The sequence below is a fragment of the Clytia hemisphaerica genome, unplaced genomic scaffold (genome assembly GCF_902728285.1).
Source record: "Clytia hemisphaerica strain Z4C2 unplaced genomic scaffold, Clytia hemisphaerica genome assembly, whole genome shotgun sequence".
NCBI classification, from domain to species: Eukaryota; Metazoa; Cnidaria; class Hydrozoa; order Leptothecata; family Clytiidae; genus Clytia; species Clytia hemisphaerica.
In genome coordinates this window covers 1031264-1058888 of record NW_027103726.1, presented here as the reverse complement: position 1 = coordinate 1058888, position 27625 = coordinate 1031264, and the positions used below count along the sequence as shown (strand labels likewise).

Here is a 27625-nt window from a genome sequence, read left to right as displayed (position 1 = left end):
AAATATCAAGCTTTAAATTAAATTTGACACCACTGTGGGAATAAAAATCTTTATCGAAATGCAGATATTACAAACCTGTCTCACAGCCCCGGCGAATCTTTTTTCTGAATGGGGATAAAAATTCCTATTGAAATCCCAATTGAAGTGCAATTTCTAAACATAATAATAAAACAAGACGACTCAGAGTCGAAAATTTCGCACAGTGTTTGATTATTCATAGATGAAATAATCATTTTAAACGACCGGGACTGGGGGAGTACTAGGGTTAGAGAATGTCAGGTCAGACCTGAGAAAAACTGGCTCCAACAGAGAATAAAGTTATCCTTACAGAGACAAGGCAAAAAAGTGACTCTAAGAACAATTTTCAAAAAAATTTCTAACCTTCTAGAGATCTTTTTTTGACTTTTCAAGTTTCGTACCTTAAATAATTCAGAGAGATTTGGGAAGGTCAAAAACCAAACCTTAGCATCAGCACATACCTGGCACCTATTCATGTCTAAGTACTCCCTCCCCCTTTACTATTAAAAGAATGCAATAAATAGAACGAGGCTAGAGCTAGAGCTTTATTGCCACCTAAATGTGAACTGTCCCAGTGTGGCCAAGTTACAGTCCAAATCAGTTTTTGCTGCCAATATATATGAAATTGTATATAGTTTGTATATATAGTTTTGTATATAGAACCTGACCTGTGTTGACAAATAAACAATAATATCAATCTGACAAAGTTATATACAAAAATTTACAAAAATACAAAAGGTTTACACCTTGTAGATAAATCGAATTTAAACCAAATTAAACCAAAACATATCAAAAAGCTCAAACTCTATATTCTGTTATTTTGGTCATGTTTGCTATTATCAATATTTTAGCCCACAAGGCTGTACAGTAACTTTTTATCTTAGAGAATTACGTGAAATTTGTGCAGAGATTTGAAATCCTCAATGTTGAAATGTACTATAGTTTTACGTCATCACAAGCAAAAAGTAACAATCCTCACTTTACTCATCTTCTTTCCTTTTTCTTCATAGTTTCTCAATATTTCAAAAACTTTTAGTCATATTAGATTGTTCACCCTCGTTCACCTCTAATGTATCTTTCCTGTATAACTTTCTACTTTAGCATAACTTGGTGCTAAGAATTTGTTTGAAAGGTAAAGAATCTACATACTTTTGGGACGACAGACTTTGATGACAGATACAATATAATGCAATCTCAATAAAACAAAATCAAACACAATCAACTGTGGCAGGCATTTAATTTTGATGATGCCTTGGAAAATAAATATATATAAAAAGAGTTTGATTAGACCATGAGGGCTATTTTTGGCAAAATATTGCAATTAGATAAGAAAAATAACTGTTTGAAAGCTTGAAAAAGCACTAATTTGGAAAATTACATGAAATATTCTAAATTTGGTGGAAATCATAGTGAAATTTTTAAACCAATTTTCTTTCTGCAAAAGTTTTTTACCTTTTTTAAAAGCTAAAACTTTGTTACTACTGTTATTTTTTGAGAATTTTTTGAGAACCGTTGCCAGTAGGAATCGAAACCTTTGAAGCCTTTGTAGTATAGACCTTTTTTTAAAGAGGCAGCCATGTTGAATAATTATGTAGTCCAGCATAAAAACAATGATATAGCCATGCATAATTTTTAAAATATACATGATACAGTAATTATGTATGGCTGTATCATTGTTTTTATGCTGGACTACATAATTATTCAAACATGGCTGCCTCTTTAAAAAAAGGTCTATACTACAAAGGCTTCAAAGGCTGCCTCTTTAAAAAAAGGTCTATTCAAGGTTAATGACCACTATCCCACGAAGCGCCCATCCAACATGCCAGACTCTCCCATTCTATTTCTATTTCTATTATTTGATTAGCAAAAACTTTATACAAAGTTATTCTCGCCAATGTAACAAAAAATATGGTTAATAAAATGAAAAATATTAAGAATGTAGCCTAAATTTATAATATAAAAAATATAGAAATAATAAAATAATAAGTAATAAATAGTAAAAATCAATTCGATACAATCGATATCCCTTTCCAATCGATTACTAATCGATAAATAATTGATGGATCGGATATCGATTGTTTTTGATAATCGATAGCCAATTATAATCAAGATTTTACGGGAAGCTTTTGATTGGCTATCAATTGATGGATTTTCCATCGATTGACTCTAAAGCTGTTTGATATTGTTCGCAATCAATCGACAGCCAATCAACGAAAAACCAATCTATTATCAGTTAGAATAGTCTCGATTACCTATCAATTCAATGATTATTGAGATCAATCGATATCCAATCAATCGGTTGGTTAGCGATTACCGTAAATTGGTCTAATGTGTCGACTCCCCTCCTCTAATTCCGACTCCCTTTTTATCAGCTGAAATTTATAGAAAGATTGAAACTGTTTTTCTTTGCTTATATATACAGTGGTCAGAGAGGAATAATCCTTTTTCAATCAGTGATTCAAGCTTTCATATTATTCCTTTCTCTAAAGAAGGGTGTCGGAATTTAAACGAGGGATATCGTTATTAGACCAACTACTTACAGTAGTCATCGATTGGAAATAGTTATCTAGAGTGGGAGAGTCTGGAAACTGACACATCTCACCTACCTACCGTGAAGTCGGGTAACTTGCATCAATGGAGGGAAACTTGCATAGCCATCAATCAAATGACTGACCAATCAAAGCAACAAAATTTCAAAACAAATGAACTATGCAGCTCCGCACAGAGCTCTACTCTATCATTTTTGTTTTGATTTTAACTTTGTATTTAATGACCAGGCGGGTCATTCATTTGAGGGCCAGAGGGCTATGCATGTTTGCCTCCACTGATGCAAGGTAAATACCCGATCTCATCCCCTGCCATAAATTTTTCTGTGAAATACTTAGTAAATAATAATCTGTCTTACAACACAACTTAATCAAAAATTATACCTGTAAAAATGAAGATCATACTTGTCTGTTGTCTGTGTTGTTGTGTGTAGTGATTTTCGAGGACAGTTCTTTAATTGTAAGATTAATATCACTTTATTGGTGCATTTACTAACTACACAAACATAAAATACTATGCTAAAAGAAATATAATCCTCTTTAAGTACTCTAAAAACACTAAAAACATGACAAAAATACAAAAAAACAGAGCAAGTCTGACAGCATGCTGAAATCCGCCATTAAAAAAAAGATAATGTTTACGAATGCTTGGTCACGCCTACCAAACACTTGCAGAGCGGAATCATTAAATTTATCTTAGCGAGTGAGTCCATATTTCAGAATTTTCGAGAATGTTCTAGAAGTTTCAACTACTTTCGTTTTCTAATTTTTCTTCCGCACCGCCGCCGCCGCCACGAAAGCCTATCGTAATACTTTCGCTATGCGAAATTAATAATAAAAGTTATTTTCCCAGTGGCGCTGCAATTTTAGGGTATTTTCCTACCAAGGACGAAATATTTTCCAAATTTTCCAGTGGGGCTGGGGTCCCGGTGGGTCTGTGACACAGGGATGTGATATTGTTTCAAAGTTGAAATATTTTAGCAAGTCCAGATAAGTTTTAAAGCCACTTCTATATTCCAAAAATGATCAGTTTAAATATCTGATCGATATATGAGACTTCTTACAGATTTTCTATTTTGTCAAGAATTTTTCGCGAGCATAAACTTTCGCGAATGGCCCTTCCTTGAATTTTTAAAGACATTTACTTTCGCGAAAAGGGCCAAAATTCGCGAAAATCGCGAAAGTTTCTTCTCGCGAAAGTTTTTACGTCTTAAGTAGCTCGAAAACCTGAACATAGATCATACGTAGCCGAAATATGACACCTTATGGGTTCAAGAACAGCCAATCATACCACAGTTGATTCGAAAAATTTTGAACCAAGAAAGTTTTTATGACGACGTCAATTTTCAATACAAAACCGCTGAAAAATTAGTTTCGCAGTTGCCGTTTTTTAAATCTCATTAATTAGATCAACGGACCCGATAACCGAAAATTCTCCATATTTCCTTTTGACATCGTAAGCTGCTCAGTAAGACTTATATTTTCAAACTACATACAGGCTCAAAAGATTGGTCTTGGAATGTACTAACTGAAAATGGTATTGTCCAAATGAGATCAATGCTATCACTGATTAACTTCACTTATAGGCACTATATTTTTCAAAATAAAAAAATCGAAAATTAATGATCAGGTCTCAACAATCGATCTTTTATTTGGGTCAGGACGATTTTCCATTTCATGACTGACCTTTCATCTTCAAAATGCTACAAAAACATACAATTTCTTTTAAATAAAAGCTAATGGTGCATTGAAAACCTGTTTAAAAGTTTATGCATAATAAATATCTATCAGTGCAATTAAAATATTAAATTCTGAAAAATATTGAAACCTAGATACACTACTTCCTCTCATAATCAGCTATAATGTTTATTTTTCGTATTTCATAGCTCAGCTAATTTATCCATCAGTTCTTGTTCTTGCTCTCGTGAAACAGCGTCTTAGAAGAATTCTGCTGTGTTTTAAAAGCTTGTCTTTTGTTCCTCAGGCTTTACGGGCGACAATCCAAAATTTTACATAGTACCTACTGTATTGTTTGCTCAAACTGTTCCCTAAATCAAGCCTGTATATTATTCTCACTAGAAGTGATGACGTCATCTTGATCATCCAATAACTGTGTCTGTTCATCCCCACAGTGACTAGATGGATTGTCATTGGTTCGTTCTGAGCATGCACTATGGGAGCGATTGTTAAGACTTGATCGTTCGGATGAAGAGGGGTAACACATAGAGCCTTCGAATAATGCGGGATCGATTGTCTAAAATATCAAGATAATATTTTGGTCTATAACTTAATATTTATCACCTAATTTCTAACTATTCTAGCCCGGATAGACCCTGCCCTGTTCCCATCCCCTTTTAAGCTTCAGGGTAGCATGGCGTACACATTACATTACGATTAGGTACCTGTATATACCTTCGGCGCTTAAACGAAACTGTTGAGAAAAAAATGTAAAAAAAAACAGGTTTGTTTCAGGGTGGGACAAAATGATACTAAAAGTAGTCATTGAGGCCTGAGTACAATATATACCGAACCAGGATAATTTGTATAATACAGTGGAGTCTCCATAACTCGAACACGTACGGGGAACTAAAGTTTGTTCGAGTTGAGGGAATTTCGTGTTATGGAGTAAGGTTTATGAGGCATTGTCAACTGAAGGGACCATAGAACTCGTTCGAGTTCAGATATATGCAAGGGACATTCAAGTTATACAGGTTCGAGTTAAAGAGACTCCACTGTGTTACGCAGCAAATTTTTTTTCCGCAGCAAATTTTTTTTCCGTGAACGGACGGAAGTATCTTCGACGGTCAGAAGTATCATCTTTTGACGGTCGGAAGTATCATTTTTAATTTTTCCTATCCGTCATTCCGTGGTTCAGGGGGTATTGGGTCATTAGCAATCAATTAGGTAGGGTCAGGGTTGCTAGTAACGGCTTGTCACTGTGCCGGGTGCATACTCGGCGCCTTGGGCCCCGCAGGGTTGCTAGTAACGGCTCGAATTTCAGTCAGTTTAAAAAAGGGGTACTTTTACCCATATTATAATAACATTACCCACGTCTTTTGCCAGTTCGGTATAAAATGTTATGAATTGCGTCAGTTTGCTGTGCGGCGATGGCTCAAGGGATTGGGCGCTGGCTTCCGAATCTGAAGGTCTTTCTTTGGTGGTGGTTCGAATCCCACTCGGTGCGAAAATTAGACAGGTCGAAATTGATGGACAAATGATTGACAGGTATGAAAACTCAGTCAGAAATGAGAAACTAAGTCTCAGAAAGTAGAAAAAACAGATAAGGTGAAAGATAGGAAAGGGAAAATGGGCCGTCAAAAGATGATACTTCTGACCGTCGAAGATACTTCTGACCGTCGAAGATACTTCCGTCCGTTCACGGAAAAAAAATTTGCGTTACCACCACAGATCTGTAAAGCCCGAAGGGCTAGATCCGCGGCCTTTATTGAAAAGTGAAGCAAGTTTTGGTAGGATTTTCTACCAAAGAAATCACGTGACAACAAGTAATTTCACTGATTTGAGAGATGCAAAATAGCGTTTGCCGCCTACTTTTTTTATCTCGCGCTCCAAAAACAATTAAAATGCTAGATCCTATTTATCGGCACGAAATTTAAAAAGTCGAATTTTTGCTTCACTTTTTTTGCTGGAGAAAGCTTAAAGTTGCCTATCTAGCCCTTCGGGCTCTACAGATCTGTGGTTACCACATCAATAGATGAACGAATAAGTAAGGCATCACTTACGATTTTAGGTTTTGGAGGTTCAACCACCACATTGGCTAGTGGTATTGATTGTTGATTCATTTTCTCCTGTCGTTCTTTTTCTTTCTTTTTTTCTGTTTCTTTCCACCAGACATAAGCAATGGAGAGGATGACGAACACGAAAATAGGGAGAGTGATCAAGATCGGTAATCCATTAATCGAATGTTTCGTACCATGCTTTTCTACAAAGCGACGGTGAAGTTCTTCACGACTTGGTTCAGGGACTGAAACAGAAAAAATCGTTATTGAAATAAACCATTGAAACTCGTCTTAGCCTAAAAAAGCCTGATTTTTGTCTTTTTATTTACCTTACCTTTATTTGGCACATAAATGTATGTCTAATAAAATTGTCAGTGAGCCAAAATGAACCACTTGCTTACAAATAGGAATTTCTTTTCACACCCTGTACTGCTATCCTAAGTTGGGTCAGACTGTCAAAATATCAGGCAAAAAAATAAACCTTACCCAACAAACCTTCCACAATAAATTTTGCTAGTTATGTATATAAACAATTAGTTGGCAACACTACATCGAAATGGCAAGTATTGCGTCATCAGGAAATATTTGTCGAATGGAAAGGTGGAAAACTTCCCAAAACAGTAAGATTTCTGATTCCGGAAGGAGGTATGTTTCCCGATCGGGAAAGATGGGTTTAGACATTCTGAAAATGGCTATGGTAGATAAATAGACAATTTCCTTTGTAAAGAAGGATAAAGAAACAACATTAAACGAGTAGTGGGTTCTGTAATATTTTTCCAGTTTTTGCTTCCTGATTCAGCACATTCTTCTCGAAAGGAACACGGTGAAAAAGTCGTAAAAAGTTGGTGTTTAAAAAAAAAGAGTGACAACATCGGGAATCTATTTCATTTTTGATTAACACCACCTTCCTGTTTGAAAAATAATACCCATGATGGCACTTCTTGCAATTTCGATATGTTGTTGCAACTGACAAAAGACAGAATTTTCGTCATCTTTTCACAAAAATTAAAACTATCTTTAGTCTTAGGCTGCTATGGCTGGACTGATTTTAAGCTTTTCAAAGGATCCCGTTTACAAGAAATTTGGATACAGTCTGCAGTAGTTTTGCTAGCAACAATATTCTTTATCCAAAAAAAAAATTTCAAAAATAAGATACAATAAATAGATAGTGAAGATAAATAAGATATATTCACAAAACAGGATTTCATAATTTAGGTTGGTAGTCAACTATTATTTTTCTGATTTCAATGTTTTATTCCTGTCCACAATCACCGTCTTTTTGAAGCTCAAGTAGGGCGGCGAGGGCGGATTGGAAGCCTGCATTATAATCAAGAGTAATTTCATTCTCAATATAATCTCTCCTATCATCTTGATAAACATCAGTTGTTGACCGAGCACCACCCACTAAGGCTCCATTTAGAACTTGGGGATTTGGGGCGTTAATATTGAATTCGTTCCACCCACAGGGTGCTGGGCGGTTCGGGCATGATGAAGATCTATGGTGAGGTTGATTTGGTGGGTTGAAACCGTAACCGACAACAAAACTGCGTTGATTGGCTGGTTCATCTCCGAGGAGTTTATTGATTTGATCGCGTCCAAATGTGTTGAATTGACCGGTTGCTTTTGAATGAGCGAGACAAATGAAGGCAACGTTTGCTGCGTGACGGTTTGAGCCCCATTGTTGGATGAAGACCAATCCGTATCGAGTACGTGGCTGGTTATTCTGCATCTGGTTACAAAAGCTATCGACGTTTTGTTTATAAGCTGCTTTACCGGTGAGCTGTGAAAGGAGAGCTGCTACACCACGACCTTTGTTGTCCCAGGAGAATTCGCCAGGGTTTTGTTGCATTTCATTGAAGAACCCTTCAGCGTCAGCCAGATATTGTTGCTCTTCTGTAGCCTTGTAAAGCCAAGCAGCACTCCATGCTAATTCATCCTTGTAACCACTGAAGGAGTTGTAGAAGGTTTGAGCGTCTGGAATACTTGAGGAATAAACTCCTTGGTTGGTTTTAGCGAATGTGTATAACTCTTTAGCGTGTTGTATGAGTGTAGCAGCATAGCCTGGGTTTGATTCCTTAAAAGCAATAGAGGTAGCGGCTAGTGCAGCTGATGTTTCACCGGCTAGATCAGAACCTGGATTATTTGCATCGACTTTGTAGCATGGCCTTGGGTTAGCTTTACCAGGAGAGTTTGTGTAATATTCGTCTGCTCGTCCCCAGACTGCATGGTCTTCTCCACCGATTCCACATTGGCCGTACAGCTCGTTCGTTGCTGAAAAGTGACGATAGAAAATTTGATTAAGCATATGGTAATTTGAGCAGGGGTAATTCGTTTTTCAAGATTTTCATTTTTGCAAATCCCAATGATAAATAAAAGTGTACTAGACTGAAGATTTTCAAAAGGGCAAGCCAACTTACAGAATATTCGATTTCAACGTGCGCAGATTTTAAGAAGGGACTTTCCATTCCTTACCAGTATGACATTTGATGAAGTAATCAGTTGCCCATTTCAGTGTCGCCAGTCCGTCCTCATATTTACCAGCGAATTTGTACCCATCAGCAAAGTCTACTAGACCCCAAGCTAAGACAGTCGTTGCTGCAGCCATCGGGAAGTTGAACTTGACATAATCTCCAGCGTCGAAGTAACCACCAGATAGATTATGACCTTGTCCTTGACCGTCGTTTTCAAAGGAGTTGCGTCTCCATGGGATATCGTTATCAGAGAGGGTTCCCGATCGCTGTGCTTTGTAGAAGAGGATTGATTTACCAAGGACGTCGCTGTAATCGTGAGGTGTGCTGCATGTTGGTGCAGCTGTTGTCTCTGCTTCCGTGGGCGCCTCAGTGGGCGGCTCGGTTGGTGGTTCAGTGGGTGGCTCGGTTGGCGCCTCAGTTGGTGGTTCAGTGGGTGGCTCGGTGGGCGTTTCTGTGGGTGGCTCGGTTGGCGGTTCAGTGGGTGGCTCGGTTGGTGGTTGAGTGGGTGGTTGAGTGGCCGGTTCAGTGGGTGGCTCGGTTGGCGGTTCAGTGGGTGGTTCGGTTGGCGGTTCAGTGGGTGGCTCGGTTGGTGGTTCAGTTGGAGAGTTAGTAATTTCTTCTGTACTGACTGATTCAGTAGTCTCCGATGGCTCTTGGGTGGTTCCAGCAGTCAGTTCAGTAGTCTCCGATGGCTCTTGAGTGGTTTCAGCAGGGAGTTCTGTAGTTTCTGATGGCTCTTGGGTGGATACTTCCGTGGTCTCCGATGGTTCTTGAGTTGATGGGTTCGGAGTGGTATTAGTTGTAGTTGTAGTTGTGGTTGTGGTTGTTGGGCAGACTGGTTCAGTGCCGCACGAATCATTTGCGAATTTGATGTATTCAATCACTGGCTTGTCTGCACTGTTTTGATCGAATGACAAAGAGAATGGGAAAACGAAAGTGGTTCCAGCGAGAATCTCTCCATTTGGAATGCTTTGAAAAACGTAGTTGAATCCTGGACATGTTTCTGATGACGTGAGACGGTTCACTCCACTCATAATGTTGAAACCAGTCGTCGAAGAACTGAACCCAACCTGAAACAATATGATATGATTTCATTTACATTATAAATCTGTTTATAAATCATTTTCAAAATATTCGACGTGTAATATTTGCTTACGGGGCACATATTAACAATTTTGTTGAATGGCTATCATGCAATTTTGGTACCACTTTGTAAAATAAATAAACGTTACGTAGTATGAGAAGATATTAAAAGTTCTGGATAGAAAAATCTTGATACGTCTTATATTACATTGCTGGTCTGAATAAAGAAATGGCATAGCTTGAGGTTAAAAGATTAAGGTAAACTTACAATAATTTGAAATTCAGTCAAATCTTCGGTTGTTGTGATTCGAATATTCCCAAATGTTTGTCCAAGGTTTTCTTGTGTGAATTCAACGTAAGGTTCACATGTGGCACCTGCAAGAGGTGGAGAGGTGACCAGAGGGGTGGTAGTGGTGTTCGGAGCAATGGTGGTAGGACCAGGAGTAGGTGTTGTCAGGACAGGACAATCGTTAGATCCACACTCCATTTGGAAGTCTCCTGATGAAAAACTGATGTACTCAATTTGAGCTTTTCCAACAGCTGCGTCGAAACCAAATCTGTATTGCTTACTAAAGAGGCTATTAGCTTCATAAGTGTCCTCTGCAGCGTTGGTGAATTCATAAAAACATCTGTCGGCTGATTGTTGTTTTACGGCACGATCGAAAACGTCGAATGTGTTTGGAAGCATTGCTGGTGTAAAACCAACCTGGGAAAGATTTTATGAAAATATATTGCAGGGATATCCAGGTTTTGTTAAGAAGGGGTAATACTAAGATCTAAAAGAAGATAGAAGGCGACAGTTCTTAGAAATTCAAAGCTGAAATATACTTTCAATTCATTTATGACTCAACAGCCTATCATCATAAGTGAAGCTGGTGTAGGAGCTTGTGGCTGTTACCTATGTCCACCGCCTCAAAACTAAACAGTTGGACTGTCAGATTTTGAAAACGAGCTATCTAAAACGTAATTGAACTACTGTGAAACACGTACATTAAAGACCCATTCATTGGATTGTTGAGGTACCAAGAACTCGATGGTTCCTTGCTCGTCACTTAACCCATTGTTGACATTCTTCAAGAAAGCGGCGCAATCGTCACCAGAAAGCGGCTGTGGTGGCGCTTCAGGTGTCATAGTGGTTCCAGTAATAGGTGTAGTGGAGCCCTGAAAAAAAGTATAATAAGGAATTTCTTTTTCAGCAAAAATAAAATTTCAGTTTATACTATCTTAAGTTTTCGAAAACACAAAAGCAACAAATTCATTAACACACAATGTTAATTTGTGCTTTTTACACATTTCCTTTGAGTCAAATATGAACTAAGTTCCGGATTGAAAAAAAGCATCTTCAGTTTTCATACCTTTGAGAATGATAGCAGATGGTAAAATAGCCGATTACTTTAGGCGTACACAAAATTAACATAAACTTTCTCTAAAGTAATTTTAAGATTAGAAAACAACAAAAAGATTTCGAATGAGTCTGCAAGAAATAAACAAAAAGAAACATACAGCAGTGATAGATTCGCCTTCAGTCGTTGAAGGTCCAGTGGTCGTTGTAGTTGTGGTTGTTGTAGTAGTGGGACAAGAAGGTTGAGTTCCACACATGTAAGTATTTGATCCATCACTGATCTCAAAATATGTTATGGTTGGTTTGGCAGCGTTCTGGTTATAATGTAAAACGTATGGGAATCGCATAGGTTTACCAGCATTATCAGGCCTATTGTCAGCTTTGGCGTAATTGTATAATGTGACTTCTGAGCATGGTCTTTCAACTCCCAACATGTTAGCACCACGTTGGACTTGGAAGTTTTGAACTGTCTCTGAGAATCCAACCTAAAGTGATAAAACAGAGTTAATAACACCGAAAGGAAAAATTTTGCAACATAATTACTGAATAAGATTTGAATCCAATATCCACTGACAAACGTATAGGAATAAATAAATTTTTATACAATAAAATCTTCATTCTGTTGCAAATAAAGAGTATAGATTTTTAGTTCCATACAGAATTGTTTGGAATATTTTGCAATCGACAAACTTTTTAGCCAGAAAAATTAAATTCTTACAACTTTAGGCATTATTTTGGGGGTAGAATTTCTCCTTTAAACTCATGCAAAATTTATTCAGTTCAAACTCCCTTTTCTATTTAGAATACCTACAAATGAATTCACAGAAAAGAGATAATGTAAGAAAACTTATAGGAGTCATACCTTCAACGTCCAAGTTGCGATAGAAGTTGGAAGAGAAAACCTGATCACACCAAACTCGCTACCAGGATAGTTTCGTTTGATTTTAATAAAGTTTGAGCAAACACCCTGTAGTGGCGGAAGGGTTGGTCTGGGTGTCGTTGTTTTAATAAGGGTGGTGACGCCCGGAGCTAAAGTAGGTGGTGAAGTTGGAACTGGACAAGCAGGCGCTCCACAGGTCATTGAAAAGGAACCACTTTCGAATTTAACGTAAGCGATTTTCGGTTTTGGATTTCCAGAGAAGCCATACAGGAAATTATATGTAATTTTTTGACCGGCGTTTATCTTTGAGTTCCACTGGTAGTTTCTAAATGTGAATCTGCAGTTACGATAATTTCCTGCTTGCTTTGTATTCTGCAGCTGAAAGTTCCTGATTGGGCTGCGTGAAAATTCCACCTGTGAAAATCAACAAAGCAATAAAATAAGTTTAACTTCACAGTCACATACTTATCAGAGGAAACACAATCCCGAGAAAGTCTTCTAGAATATGCCACAATCTTAATTCTTCAGAAGTCATGCCTTTATAGCGGTATAGGTTTCTTAAAAATACGCAGAGCACGATCTAAAAATAATCGCTCACAAATACTCTACAACATAAGTACTTGAATAAATCTAGAAGTGAATTTATTTGTAAAATTTTACCGTGATTTTCCATCCATTAACAGCTTGAGGGACAGTGAATTCCATTTTGGCTTGTTGGCCCTGGCTCCATCCATGACCCAAAGTTACAAACGTATCGCAAGAAGGGCCAGTTAAAGGATCATTCACCAGTTTTGAGTCTTTATGCTGATGGAAATGTCGTTTTGAATTCTCATGGTGCTGATGAAAATGACGTTTATGTTGTTTTGGCGCACCATTAATAGATGCCAAACAAGCAAAAAATAGTGAAATTCGGGCAAGGCCCAACATAGTTATAACCTTTTATCAAAACGAACCAGCAGTTTTTTTCAAGTTGAGATTTTCCAATACTGTAACCCGTCTGTAACGATTGATACTTAATTTTGATCAATGTATCAAGAATCGGAACTTTATATCACCTTTGATCAAACTATTTTGTGCATAGGCGTTCATAATAACCTTTATTAAATCCCACACATACAAGTCCCCGGGGAAGTTAACGTTCACACCATAATAAGTGGAGATAATTAATATTTACCCTCCATTGCAGTGGTCAGACCTCACCCTCGAACCTATTGTCAAATTTTATTAAAAGAAATCACAAACGTCAATACACAGTTATTAAATCTTTATTAATTAATAAAAAAAAATCTTTTAATTTCGAGATTTCCCTCAGCTTTTATAACCCCACGGTGCATTTCCTACACACAGACGTGAGACTGGAGAAAAGATACTATTAAATCGAACAAAACAATTTAATTCTTATCTCGTGGGTATACAGTAAAAAGAATCACGCAAAAAGCGGAGAGCTTTGATTCCTTACATACTGAAATGAACAATCTACCACGCATGACGCAATAGACTTCAAGAATTTTATTTGAATTTTTCGTGGTGCATAGTTAATTGATACCACAGATCTGTAAAGCCCGAAGGGCTAGATATGCAACTTTAAGCAAAAAATTGACTTTTTAAATTTCGTGCCCGCGGATAGGATCTAGCATTTTAATTGTTTTTGGAGCGCGAGATAAAAAAAGTAGGTGGCAAACGCTATTTCACATCTCTCAAACCGGTGAAATTGCATATTTTAGCCACGTGACTTTGGTAGGAAATCCTTCCAAACCTAGGCTTCACTTTTCGATAAAAGTCGCTTATCTAGACCTTCGGGCTTTACAGATCTGTAATTGATACATTGCCAGTAGCCGTTACCAGTAGCGTAGACAAGTGGGCGTAAAATTTGGGGATGAGCTGGAGTTTTTATAAGATACTTCACTCATTGGTCATTTGAAATAATAGAGATGACGCGTTCTTTAGAAAAAGCAATAAAATCCTTTGTCTCAAGATTCAACCATCAACCGAATCATTGAAAACCTTGTAAAAACTCCAGTTTGACCCAAAATTTGTATTGGAGAGAATATTTTTATTTGTTATTATGGATAATAATAGCGTCGTAAAAATATGCAAATAATGCTTTCCTGCACAAACTTTGCGTACCTCTCGTCTACACTACTGCGTTACAATCAAGACTAATACTTATAAAATAACAATAAGCTCAATTTTGGGCTTCGGTCTTGTAACAAATCAACGAACTACACGTTTTTTTTATTTTAAGAAACACACTTTTAAGAAACACGAGGCTCAGAATGCCTAAAAACTAAGAAACATCTAAGAAACATGCTGATGCTGAGAATGAGAAAATAACATTTTTTAACTTGGTTTTTTTAGAACCTTCCAATCTTTGCATGAAAAATAGGCTGATTATGTCAAAAAGTTTAGAAACATGTACGAAACATTTAAGGCTCAAAAGGTCGATTTCTTAAGAAACATTGAGGCTGCTTGGTAAAACTAGTTTCTTAAAAAAAAAAACGTGTAGCCACTAACAGAAAAATGATTGCATTCTCTGGAAGACTAAAGAAAAGCTTACCGATTCATAAAGGAAACTAACCTTAGTGGGAACTAATTTTTGCTCTTTTTGCCGTTTTTTGGCAAAAGCACGACAATTAGAACTCACGTATCATAAATTTGACTTGTTTTGTTGCAAAAACATTTAAAAATCCCTAGGAAAATTTATCATCCTGAAAATATTTGATATTCTTAGGTTTGTATCCAAACCGAGACAAAATCTTGCATGTAAGACATACACCAAGCAAAAAACGGCATTTTTGTAGAACGTTTTTAGAATTGCCAAATTCCATGATGGTGGTATTCTTTCCATATTCTCAATTTTTTGACCAGTCAATATTTATTTATTTATTTATTTACAGCACTTAGAGCCTCAAAATGTCCTTGTGTCATTTTCTTAGTTTTAGGTGAAAATTGATTTGTTCAGGCTTTTATTTATTTACGTATTTTACTATTCCACCATTACTTTTCTTAAAATCCAACACTTCAGACTCAGTATCGTTCTTAAAATGTTCTTAAATAGTTAGCAATTTCGAGCCCCGTGATTCGTATAATATTGTTCTGCAATTTAAAGAATTTGTACTGTTATAATGGACACTTTCCAGCAAGACCAATAAGTCTAGACACTGTCTAAATTAGAGTGATTCGCAGTCCTATATACATATACTTCTTACATAGAAATTTTTCGCTAGAGGATGAGCAGAAAACTGGTGTTATTAGTGGCGATATTCGCAGGCAAGCAGAGATAATCTTCTCTGTCATGGGATGATTCTACAGAAAGAAATAGAGTACGCAAGGTTTCGTTCTCCTTTCACCGCAAGACAGTGTTTTTGTCTTGATTTGCTTGCTTTTTTTAATGTAGTATTTGTTTTAAACAAACTCTATTGTATGATATATAGACTGCGTTGGTAATGCAATTACCAGAGATTTTTCGTGATGATATTAGATAGGCATGTTTACCATTTACTTAGTATATTTAGATATTTATAATGTTTGATCTAAAATACAAGAAAGGAAATATATATAATCGTTATACCTACTAAATACTCTCTATCTTCCTCCCCCCTGAAAGTCCAACAACAAAAGGTTATAAGGCATAGTACCCATACAATATAAACACTACTGTCCATCTGAAAAGATGAGGAGAACATGGTCTCAAGTTTATATACATATATACATGTTTATGTGATGATAGGGTATCCAAGTTCACCCTATGACGTTCTGACAGTCAAGTGAGTCTCTAATCAGGAAGCCATGAAATATCAACAACACATTGTCAAGCTTCACGTTCCAAGCTGAAACTTTGATGAGCAGGGTATCTTAATAGTTCGCCCTGTGATGACACAATTCGTATCATAAAGTCAAGAAGATGTCAACATGACATCCAGATTCTAAAAAATAACGAACAGGGTGTCTTAACAGTTCGCCCTGTGATTATGACGTGTAAACCGTACCATACAGTCCAGGTACCTATTTCAACACATAGTCAATCAAGTGTCCAGGGACTCTCTTATTGCGTTGAGATCGCCTGGGTTGTAGCGTTGAGTGTTGTGCTTGTTGAGCAGAGCGTGTAGGAGTACTGTACGCCGTAACCTTCGAAGGTGAACCATTAGAGGCAAATGGTGTTGATCGAGTAGGCTCTGCTGATTGTTGGATGGTTGACGGTGTTGGTTGGACGTCAGAATGTTGTACTACAATTCGTTGAGTACGTGGTGTTGTAACTTCCCTCATTGGTGGTGCAGGTGATGTTGGACGCTCATCGTTCTTCACTGCCACGGGGGCAGCAGTTTTGTCCAGTCCTGAATATGAGGGGTGATTTGGGAGGACTGGACGCGTTTGTGATGGATATGTAAGTGTGGGAGGTGAAGTATGAGTTTGAGTTAATGGTTGTGGAGTGGGAGGTGATGGGATTTGGAAGGAAGAGTTCTGAGGCATGACAGGGGTGAAGCGCCTCAGAAATTTCCTGTTGCGGAGAGTAACTCTCCCTGATCCATCCACTCTGACAGCATATTGATCGAACTGTCTGACTTCAATGATTGATCCAGTCCTGTCCCATTTGCGCGGATTTGGTCCAACTTGATTCTGGATACGTACATGATCTCCTACCTTCAGTGGTGGCAGGGGGCGGGTCCCGACGGCAAGTCGTGCAGCAGTCTTGAGGTGACGTAGTCGTAGGGCTTCCTCACGCTTCTGGAGGGTGTCTTGCCAAGTGGGATGCGGACGATACTTTCCAGGTAGGATTGGTACTGGTGATCGGATGGGATGGCCAAATGTGCATATAGCAGGTGAGACTTGTGTGTATTTCTGTAGATGAGCATGGCCTTTTGGAATGCATCAGTGTCGAGGTTCCCACTAGCATCTGTATTGCCGACAATCATGCGTTTGACAGTCTTGACGCCAATTTCAGCACGGCTGTTGCTGTGAGGGAAGGCAGTGGAAGATATACGTTGACGGACTCCCCATGACTTTAAGAAAGACTCTGTTGATCGGGAGGTGAATTCAGGACCACCATCCGATGCAAGCTCCTCAGGAATGCCATACGTAACGAATGAGCGACGTAAGCAGTTGATCAATCCAGCGCTCCCATCTTTAGCACGGTCCACGGTGGATCTTATTCACTAATTCTTAATGGAGTGAATTTTTTTATCTGTCCATAGTAGAGAATCGTCAACAACTTTGATTTTGTTCGGGAAGTCACTGGCTATTTCATCAAATCTTCTTGTGTAGCCGTCACCAGACGAAATGTAACCCTGTGGTGCAGTGCAATATCGGTAACGACCCCAAGGGGTGATGAAGGTAGTTAGATGCTTGTCTTCTTCACAGAGGGGAACGCTGTAGTATCCATTCCAGGCATCTGTGACGGTTTTCTTGATATTGTGGGGAACTGAACGTACTTGATGGAATGGAGACTGAGTATGATGGGTTTCTCTAGTTGCGCAGGCATTGAGGGCTTGGAAGTCTACGGTACGACGAGGCTCTCCATTTTTCTTGGCACATACTACCATGCGATGACACCAGGTCACAGGTTCCCCAATTGGCACCTTTTCGAGGACCCCAAGTTGTACATCTCGGTCCAGATCGGCCTTGACTTTCTCTTGCCAGTGAAATGGAACAGGAATTGGAGTGTGGTGAGCTGTAGGTTCTGCGGACTCATCAATCTGGAGAGATAAGGGAGGTCCAGTCATCATCGGCAATGGTTGGTGCTCGCACGTGTTGAAAGTGCTGGACTTGTAGTAATCTAGTAGGAAGTCCTGTAGCTTCTGTCGATTCTCGTCTGTCCCCGCACATGGGAGATCATTAGGCAGTGCCGGTGGAGGTTCACGTTTCGGACAGTTGCAGCCAATTGTTGTTGGTATTGGGAATTGTTCGGGATGATTAAGGTGATCGGTCGCTGATTTGAGGACGTCAGCTGATGCAACTTGATGATACTTGTCAGCCATGGCTGGGAAGTTGGAGGAGATGATACCCAAGTCAATGCAAGCACCTTTGCTGATGAAGAATTGGCTGGTTTCGTTGGTGACATATACCAGCTGTCGTGTTTCTTGGGTGTTGTTTGAGCTGGACGCAGGGCTGTTGATCCTTAGGATGATGGCACCAAGTACCTTGATGGGATTGCCGTTAGCTGCTCGCATCTCCATTGATACTGGGAGAAGGTCTGCTTTGGTTAGTCCAAGTTTCTGTACACACTTGAATCCAATTAAACAACTTTGACATCCGGTATCAGCCATTGCAGGGATGGTGATGGTCTTCTCAGGATGGTTTTTGATAGGTTGGTATCCAAGTCGACCGTAACTTTCATCATCAACCGAGATATTGAGGTCGAGGTATGGTTGAGAGCTGGATCTACGTTTCTCCCAACTCTTTGAAGACTTGTTGTAGTGGACATGTAGTTTTTCTTCGTTTGGCAAGAGCTTTGGCACCGTGGCCCTTCTTTCCACAGTACGTGCATGGAGTTGAGTCGGTTGATCCGGCTTTTTTATAACCGCTGCGGATTGCGTTGTTTTCGTGTTGTTGGAGTAGCTTGGATGCAGAGCGCTTACCAGTTTCTCTTGCTTCTACAAAGTGTAACACCTCGTCAAGGGTCATTTCCTGGTTCGTTTGGCCAAGCAAGTCGAGTTGAATGTCTGAGTCTTCTAGGCCTCTGCAGATGACGTCTCGGAGGATCTGTTCGGTGTAGTCAACCTTGTGTTCACAGTTTGGACAATCTATGAAGTACTTGCAAACATTGGCTTGTCCTCTTAAACGGGCGCAGAAGGACCGGATTGGTTCATCTCGATCTTGGTGAGAATTATTTAGGGTGACTCTGGCAATCATAGTGTTCTCATCTCTCACTGCCAACGACTTAATAGCAGCTAGTACCTCATCTTCGGTTTTAACAGAAAGAGTTCCTACTGTGGACCTGGTAAGGTCTTTGCGTAGTTCATCGTCGCAGCATTCTAGCAGTTGGAGGACTCTCTCTTTTCCAGTAACTTTGGTTGCTGCAACATATTCAGCCCATCTGGTTGTGAAATATTGCCATTCTTCGCTGGTACCGGCGGATGATATTGATGGCCTCTTAACTCGTTCCACTTTAGCAGTACCTTGTTGACTTGGTGAGCTGGTATGGACAGCATTGGCATGTGCTGTGATGAGAGCGGCGACAATTGTGGCATCCAGGTCAGGTGTGACGTAGTCACATGACTCGATTGGGCATTCGACAGCAGGCATCTTGTTGAAAAACCAGGCGATCAGTTCAATAAAGATCAAACATAGATAGGCATGTTTACCATTTACTTAGTACATTTAGATATTTATAATGTTTGATCTAAAATACAAGAAAGGAAATATATATAATCGTTATACCTACTAAATACTCTCTAGATATTGCACGTATGCACTTTCCTAGCCGATCCTTGTGTAAGAATTGCATATTGATTAAAAGACAATCATTAAAAAGCTAAATGACAAGGCAAAAATTGAATGGCCCTTCATTTATCATATCGTGATTTATTGATTTCTATATATATATATTGATGCTTGATCTATCTTTTTTTAATCTTCGCAAAAAGAAAATCAAGGTTTCTTTTGCTTTTAGCCTTGGCATGACATGTCTCATTAAAAGAGAATAATCTACACATATGTTTGTGGTCGTACTAAAACAAAAACAGAATCAAAAAAAGTTCCACCACACGCGTTATGAATTTCACTTAATACGTATAAGTCGATAGACAGTTGTCTTTCGTACCGAGAAATATGTTGAAACAGGGAGAAATAAGAAAATCGGGAAAAAACCCTGATATTACTTGGGAAAGAACTATGCTAAGTGAACGTAGAGAGAGCGTAAAGTTATCGTAAGCGTGCAATTTCATAGGTTATATACATGTTTTTTTTATAAGCATATGTTTTTTGGAAAGAGCTTTTGGAAGAGATATTTTAGACTCAGGCTCGAAGTATGTTTATCATATATGCTTATTTTTCCGAAAAATTCGAGTCTCCAATTTTTCCAAAATCTGTCGTTGCTATACATGAGGATAGGGAAATAAGTAATGACACAAATATTGTTCAGGAAAGTTGTGAGCGATTGCCGCGTTTACGCTTGTATTTTTTTAAATTAAAATTTTCACTTACACACCTCAAAAGCAAGCTCAGAAAATATGCTTGTAATATGCTTACTTTTTAGACAAATTCAGGTCTTGGTATGCTTATAAACGTTATGCTTATAAAAAAAAACATGTATAAGTCAAAAAGGGGAAGTTTAGGAATTTAGCAAATGCATAAACCGTAACGTTGCCCTCTTCCGCCGTCCTAGGATAGTGAATTCTTATTTTCCCCTTGAAAACTTACATTAGAAATAGCTCTTCAATATGTAAGAACGCGCACTTACCAGGGTTAATGGTGACATGAGATGATTTCCGCACAACACCTTTTAAATTGGACATGACACACGTGTAGACACCGCTATCTTCTTCTTTAAGATCCTCTAACAACAACGTACTTGATGATGTGCGTTCAAACTTCAGATCTGTTACTGTGTATCGGACATCTAAAAAGAAAATGGCCGCTAAATATTTTTTGGTCTTTTTTTATTTACTCCTAAGGTTATATCAGCCAACCTTTGATTCTGACTGAAGACTGCCTGAAAAGGTACGAAACTCTATTTTTGACTGGTATACTGCTCTACCAATATGGTATAGAGCACTTTGTTGAATTATTAGTCGGATATTCAACTACTCCTAAGGTTAGGTAAGAGGGAATACGAAAACAAAGAACATACCATTTTCTATATAAGATACAGTATTCATCTTTGGGACATTTTGGACATTCTGTATTTTGTCTGATTTCTTTTGAATGATACCAAAAGGTGGTTGTGTTGTGGTGGTGGTTGTAGAGGTTGTGTTGATATAGGTGTGGTTAAGATGGAATGTCACGTTCTCACTCGTTTTACGGACCCATTTAATAAACGGTGTAAACTCTCCTGTGGAAATGAAAAGATGCTCCAGTCTTATTTTTTCAATGTTATAGAGGATTCCAGGAGTTGACACGATGTTTTTTCAGGAGATTTTAAAGGCAAATTTTCCCGAATTCTCTGAATTTTGGTAAAGAGGACGGGCAAACTTAGAGAATGATACGTCATTCGTTAAAACCTTGTAGGAAGTTTCTGAAAATGCCCTCTGAATCATTTAAATTATTCAAATTCTGTTTAACAAATTTAAAAAAAAAACTCGGGCCTAAGATTTCGATTTAAGCTTCCTCGTAGTAATGACTTCTTTAATAAAGCTAAAATATTTATTCATAACATTTTCTTATATAATTAGCTTGAAATCTTTCATCCTTACTTGACTTCATCATTCTTTGAAAACGGAATTACCAGTACCCATCATAAGCCGACTGCGCCACTAAGGGTTGTTAAGAGGATAATAATAATAATGACATTCAATTTTTCTTATCATAGACAACTTTCTCTTAAATTTTAGTTGTCTAACATACTGAAATATTTCAATTTTTGAACATAATACAAAAAACAATATTACCATCTTCTAAATCAGCGCCACAAGTCAATTGCAACTCCTCACCCATGAGCCTTGTAGCGTTCACTGGTTCAAATGTTGAGATTATCGGCACATCACTCCTTTGTTCTAGGGAAGGAAAAGAAAACAAATCTTAATATTGCAACCACACGAAGCCTTAAAAACCGCTATAAGCAGATATTTGTGTTCTGGAATACAGTTCGATTTTCTTTGAAACTATCGAACGCAAATAATAAGTTGTCAATTTCAAAAATCGTTGTTGGTTAATTTCCTCATACATATGCTGTGCTGATGTGATACAATATATAAAATAATGTAAATCAAACTAACTTGAAAAACAAACTGAACCTCCAGACCAAAATTTCTGTAGAAACAAATACTTCAAAAGGCAGACATACCTCTAACAATAATACTAACAGTATTGGTGATAGACTTGCTGCAAACATTATCGACAGTGCATTTATATTTGCCATTGTCTGGAATATCCACATTCTCTAAACGAAGTCTGAATGTCTTGTTTAATCTATGTTCGTCAAAGGTTCTAAAGGAAAATAGTAAAGGAATAGGAAAGGAACGATAATGTAGTGTAACAACGGGCGTGGTTATATAATTTGTTACCCCAACAATTTGAATTATTAATCGATTGTGCCAATCCTTGAAGAGGCCAGGAGATATTAAAGATATAAAACTTTAAAAGGTCACATCTGTTATTAAAAAACCTTTTGAAGTTGTAAGTTCTATTACTTTAACTGATTAAAACAGTAATATCATTGTAAAATGTTCTTGTGAGTTGATGCTTTTATGTTTTAAGATTTATTACCTAAAGCTATTTTCTTGTAGAGGAATATCATCTTTATACCAATAGACAGATGGTTCAGGACCACCAGTGTGGTCTACGCTACAATCGATGACAAAAGTGGATCCAACCAACGTCAAGACTTCCGGATTGGCTTGATGTATTCGATTGATAAATTTCATTCCTAGAAGTTTTAACAAATTGAATCTTAAAAACCAGAATAAATAGACTCCCAAAGAAAGGCGTAGTGTGGTTAAAGGGGCTTCTTGGTGATGATCTAATTTACAAATCAAACAGATCCAAGCTTCACAAAATCCTTCCCAAACTAGTTAAAGAAATTCCCCAAAGTAGAGGGAGCTTTATTTTATGGCTGCTCATAAAAAGTATTACTTCTACAAGGTCTCATAGTTGTAGTCGTTGTGGGGGTTGTAGTAGTAGTTGTTGTTGCTGTTGTTGTTGTGGTTTTAGTTGTTGTGTTGTTGGTTGTCGTTATTGGAGTTGTCATAGATTTGGTTGTTATTTTCTCGTTAGTAATAGTAATAGGTGTAAGCTTTGCTGTATTTTGTAATATCAATGGTATCGTGTACGTTGGAGAGTTAGTTGGTGTTTCGTCTGTGGTGTTAATTGTGTTAGTTAAGTTATTGGAATGTACATGACTTATGAGTATGCCTATGGTTTTATAGAAAAATACAAAATTAATAATAGACCAGATATAAATTATATAACCATCTTTTGTGATGCCTAATTCTGTGTCAATAATTTTGAATAAGAAAACCCTTCCCACATGGTCGCTTATAAAGTAAAGATGTTTGTTTCATTTAAATTTAAAGGATTTTCTGCTAAGCTGGCAGTATCACTTGCTCTATGCTCTAATGTGGCATATTAATGATCCCATACAGTGATCGGATTAACGATTTTTTAGGTTTCACGATGCGTTTTTATCAATATACGATGCATTCTCCACTCTAAAGACCAATTTACAAGCCAAATAACCATCGTATTTGCTTGGAGGCTCAAAATGCTGTAAAATTCTTGATATGTTGTATCGCGATTTTGTTGAATTTCTGAATTTTTGCTTCGTACATTTCCAAAAAACGCAAAGTTTTACTTACAGGATAACAGCAAATAAGAAGCAACTTTGTAATCCATTTCTGAAAAAAAAAATTACAAATATTTATTAGGAAGATAATCTAACATTTTGTTTAATTTTTATTTTACAGTGGTACAGGAGGAAGTTTTGATGTAAAATTCAAAAGGACTCATCTTTAAGAAAGATCTCTTAAAAAATAGCTTGCCACAATCTAACTTCTTAAACTTTCAAACCATTTATCCTGTGTTTAGAATACAGGAGCTTACAATATCAATTCAAATTTAAACACCTCCATAATACAAAAAAGAAGGAAAACATAGACATCTCAAGGTTATCTAGGCAAAGTTTACTAAATTGCAACGTTCCAAAATGAAATGTAACATTTTATCCCCTAAAACCTGCCTTGATAGTTTGAAGGTTACTAATTGTATCGTTTAATTTAATTTTGACCCATTTCTAAATATTTAAATCAAATATTTGTACTATTTCGCTCAAGAGCGTCCAGACCCTGTTTTAAAAACACACCTACATGGCATGCCATAACTTTGAGTAAACCCTTCTTTTAAACACCCTTGGATAAATGCCTCTCCTTTGAGAAAAATTTCTCAATAAACGCCCCTTTTGGAAAAATGCCTCCTCTTTTTAGGAGGGCGGAGTATATTTGAAGCAAGTAGCTGTGAGGAAGTATTATATCAATGAATGTATAATTGGCACTCTAACCACTGTTGCTATTCATTGGACAAGTTTATAACTTCAATACCTACTGATCAGTATAAAGACACCCGTTTTAACAATAATATTTAAACTGTGGTCTGTGAGCTTGCACTCAAACATTGCAGTGTTAAAAACGAATCATCAAAACAAAATAGTGTCAGTACCGTGAGATTGGGTAACTTGCATCAGTGGAGGCTAACATGCATAGCCCTCAAATGAAAGACCTGGCTGGTCATTAAAATACAAAATTAAATCAAAACAAAAATGGTAGAGCGGAGCTGCGTAGTTGTATTTTAATGACCAGTATGCATGTTAGCCTCCACTGATGCAAGTTACCCAATCTCACAGTATGTCAGTCGATTCTTGTACTTGACAACAGAGAACGCTCTTTGACATTTGACATGAATAAGAATTGAAACCATGGGCATGAGCTCCACTTTGAAAGTGATAGAGCCATGATATACTGACCAAGGAGACACTACCCTGTTTGGCATTGGCAGAGGTAAAAGTTGCCCTTCTAGATTACCAAAGAGGTCTGTTTTAAGGTTACCGTAAGTTGGTCTAATGTCAACATCCGTCTTCTAATTTCGACACCTTTCTTTAGAGATAGGAGCAATAGAAACTGAGGATAAGGTCGGAATCGCTGATTGACTTTGATTAGCGCGATTAGAGGAAAAATCTTTAGTCTATCAGTGATTTTGACCTTCTTATATTTCCTATCTATAAAGAAGGATGTCGAAATTAGAAGACGGATGTCGACATTAGACCAACTTACGATAGTAAACAGAATTTTGCTTGACAGTTACATCAATATGCCTTCTTAACCTGTCTTTAAAAATATAAATAAAAGTAATCACGGAAAAGGACGCGAGAAAAAAAGACATAAGTGTGAGAACAGAGTAATCAAACTCGTTAGAAAAAGTACCATTAGAAGTCATAAAAAATCAACCTGAATAAATGCAATCGAAATTCCAGAGAACTTCATAATTCCCCAAACAACATTACATTACTATGTCAAACTCCCATCACATAAATTTTACAATTACGTCAGAGTAGACTACGCTTGCCACCGAAGAGGTTTATATGGAAAGGGTAATTATATTTTATTGTTCGCTTCTTTTTTAAAGATTCGCCGGGTTGGAAAAGTATGAATTTCTTTGTACATATTTTACCTACCTCAAATATTTAGGAGGCTGAGTTTTAAACGAATCGTCAAGTTGAAACGAACGATAAATGTATCAAGGTCTGTTTTATTTACCCCCTGGTGATTTATCGATGTTACAATCCAATTATTGAAAGTTTGTCTCGCACTTTTTATAATGAGTGAGACATACGTTCTCTGATTACACAATTTTCATATTGACATTTTCGAGGCATTTTGAACAAATTACTCAAGCCAGTAAAACGGGATAAATTATCTTGTACCTACTAGGTTGTACATACACACTCTAGGTAATAGATGTGTTAATTAAAAACAAATCAATTGTAAGACATTTTCATTAAAAAAATTCTGCTGGAGTAATTAGTTATTCAAAAGACTGTTGCATTCTCCCAAACATACATCATGTCATGCTAATCAGAATATATATGTAATGTTGAATAATTAAAAACTCCAGCATCAAAACACCAGTGGGGAAACTTTGATTAACAGGTCTATTTTTACCCAAGAAAAAAAGCTGAAGAAGAAAAAAGAGCAACACACCGGCACGGCTGCTCAGCAATCGAATCAAAACAAATCACTTACCTCTTTCTAGACTTTCCACTCTCGATTGTCACGCACAGCGCTACAGTAGCTTTAAACTTCAAATTCTTTACTTAAACATATTTTACAGACTTAAAACAAATTTTATAATTTAAATTCTAGAACTCTAGTTTTCTGATTTTACAAATTTCAAAAATAAATGTTTGATTTTAAATATTTCAAAATATCAAATATTAAGTAAAAACTTGTTTTCTAAAATATTAAATAAAAAATTATTTCAAGATTACAGTCTGTAATTTAATGTAATTTTCAAAATAAACCCATGTGCTTTTTGGGTTGGAAAACATAAGAGACAAGGTGTCAAAAGTTGAATCGGATTTCGGGATTATGGCGGGCGGGAGATGGTGGCGTACGCCTGGGGCGGATTCGCACGGGCGGAGAAGAAGAATCTGGAAATCGAAAATTGAAAATGAAGCAATCCCAGTACAGCCTCGTGGTGTGTACGCTACACGAGGTACACAAACTGCAGAAATCCTAAAATCACTGGAAGTTCTCCGATCTTTTTGTTTTATGGCGGTTGATTCCCTAAATCGAATTGGAAGAAATTGGAATTTGCTGAAGGCAGGAACTTTCTTAAACTCGTATGGTAAGAATTTTCCGGATTTTTTTCTCACTATCTGCAGGACTGCAGCATCCTCTGGCGTTTTTTGCCCGTCTGATAAGTCTGTTTTTTTTTTAAATAAGTTTTGGAATTACAATAGCAAGTAAATGGTTTATTACTAGACAGTTCCTATATACAGTCTACCCCAGCTTGCAAAAATCGAGGAAATGTATAAACGAAAATAAAAAGTGTCCCGACTAGGGTTCGAACCTTCTTGTTTCCGATTCCCCATGTTGATTGACTTATTACTAAGTTGAGAGCCGATTTATACCATTGCGCCACACGTGCGTTATTTATTTAGTTCCAGAAGAATTTCTTAAACATAAACTACTGTTTATAAGAACATATTGGAATGGGATAGACGAAGGATACATGGTACAATTTCTTGTTTTATAGGAATGGTGATTTTCGTTTCATCATAAATATTCTTAACTACTCTTTGGAGGAGATAACAAAATACTTTTAAAGGTATTCTAAGATTATTATGATCAAGTCATACTTCAAACAATGTAAATTCTTATAGATGGAGGCGTGTATTTACAAATAAAAAGAGTATGTATAAGGGTGAATTCCAAAAATAAGAAAAATTGAAGAACCATCATGGTATCATGAACCGACCTAGGAAATGGGGGGGGGGGGTAATGTGCCGTCCTTAGGGGTGTCTTTTTTGGATCTTTAAATTACCACGATTCTTAGAATCACAAAATTTAAATCTCAGTCTCAGTCTCAGTCCTTGTAAAGTCGCTAAAATTCTATTCCTTGTCCTTCAAAAGTTCCAATAAGCAAAATAGCTTCAATAAGGGTAATTCATGTTTTTGTTTTTTTTCAGCCGCTTAAGGGTCCCATACTTCATCTTGTTAACTTGTTCTAAGAAATGGACGGCTCAAACCTCACACCTTCTACTAATGCAGAATACGTCAAGTATGCTCCACTCGGTATGTACCTCGTTTTCCTTTTTTTCAAAAGAATTTAAAATTGCAATACACGTTTTTTTTAAAGAATACGAGGCTGAAATTTGGCAAAAACCTTGAAACAAATAAAGA

The 27625-nt window shown here is 37.3% G+C and overlaps 2 protein-coding genes and 1 pseudogene across 2 annotated transcripts; all 3 read right to left on the bottom strand.

Moving 5' to 3' along the window:
- Window positions 1-4197: 4197 nt before the first annotated feature.
- LOC136804710 (neurofascin-like) lies at window positions 4198-25941 on the bottom strand. The gene is made up of 10 exons (XM_067061322.1): window positions 25922-25941; window positions 23528-23566; window positions 22806-23084; window positions 22440-22599; window positions 22018-22160; window positions 21623-21727; window positions 20866-21066; window positions 20476-20634; window positions 6305-6546; window positions 4198-4818 (listed from the first exon to the last, which is right to left on the bottom strand). The coding sequence occupies exons 2-10, from the start codon at window positions 23562-23564 to the stop codon at window positions 4618-4620; spliced, it is 1527 nt and encodes a 508-aa protein (XP_066917423.1). The 5' UTR covers window positions 23565-23566; window positions 25922-25941; the 3' UTR covers window positions 4198-4617.
- LOC136804696 (uncharacterized) lies at window positions 7404-13135 on the bottom strand. Its single transcript, XM_067061308.1, has 7 exons — window positions 12738-13135; window positions 12060-12491; window positions 11359-11682; window positions 10846-11016; window positions 10124-10561; window positions 8774-9842; window positions 7404-8572 (listed from the first exon to the last, which is right to left on the bottom strand). Exons 1-7 carry the CDS (start codon window positions 13002-13004, stop codon window positions 7554-7556), a joined length of 3720 nt encoding a protein of 1239 aa, XP_066917409.1. The 5' UTR covers window positions 13005-13135; the 3' UTR covers window positions 7404-7553.
- On the bottom strand, window positions 17218-19357 carry LOC136804723 (uncharacterized; annotated as a pseudogene).
- Window positions 25942-27625: the final 1684 nt, after the last annotated feature.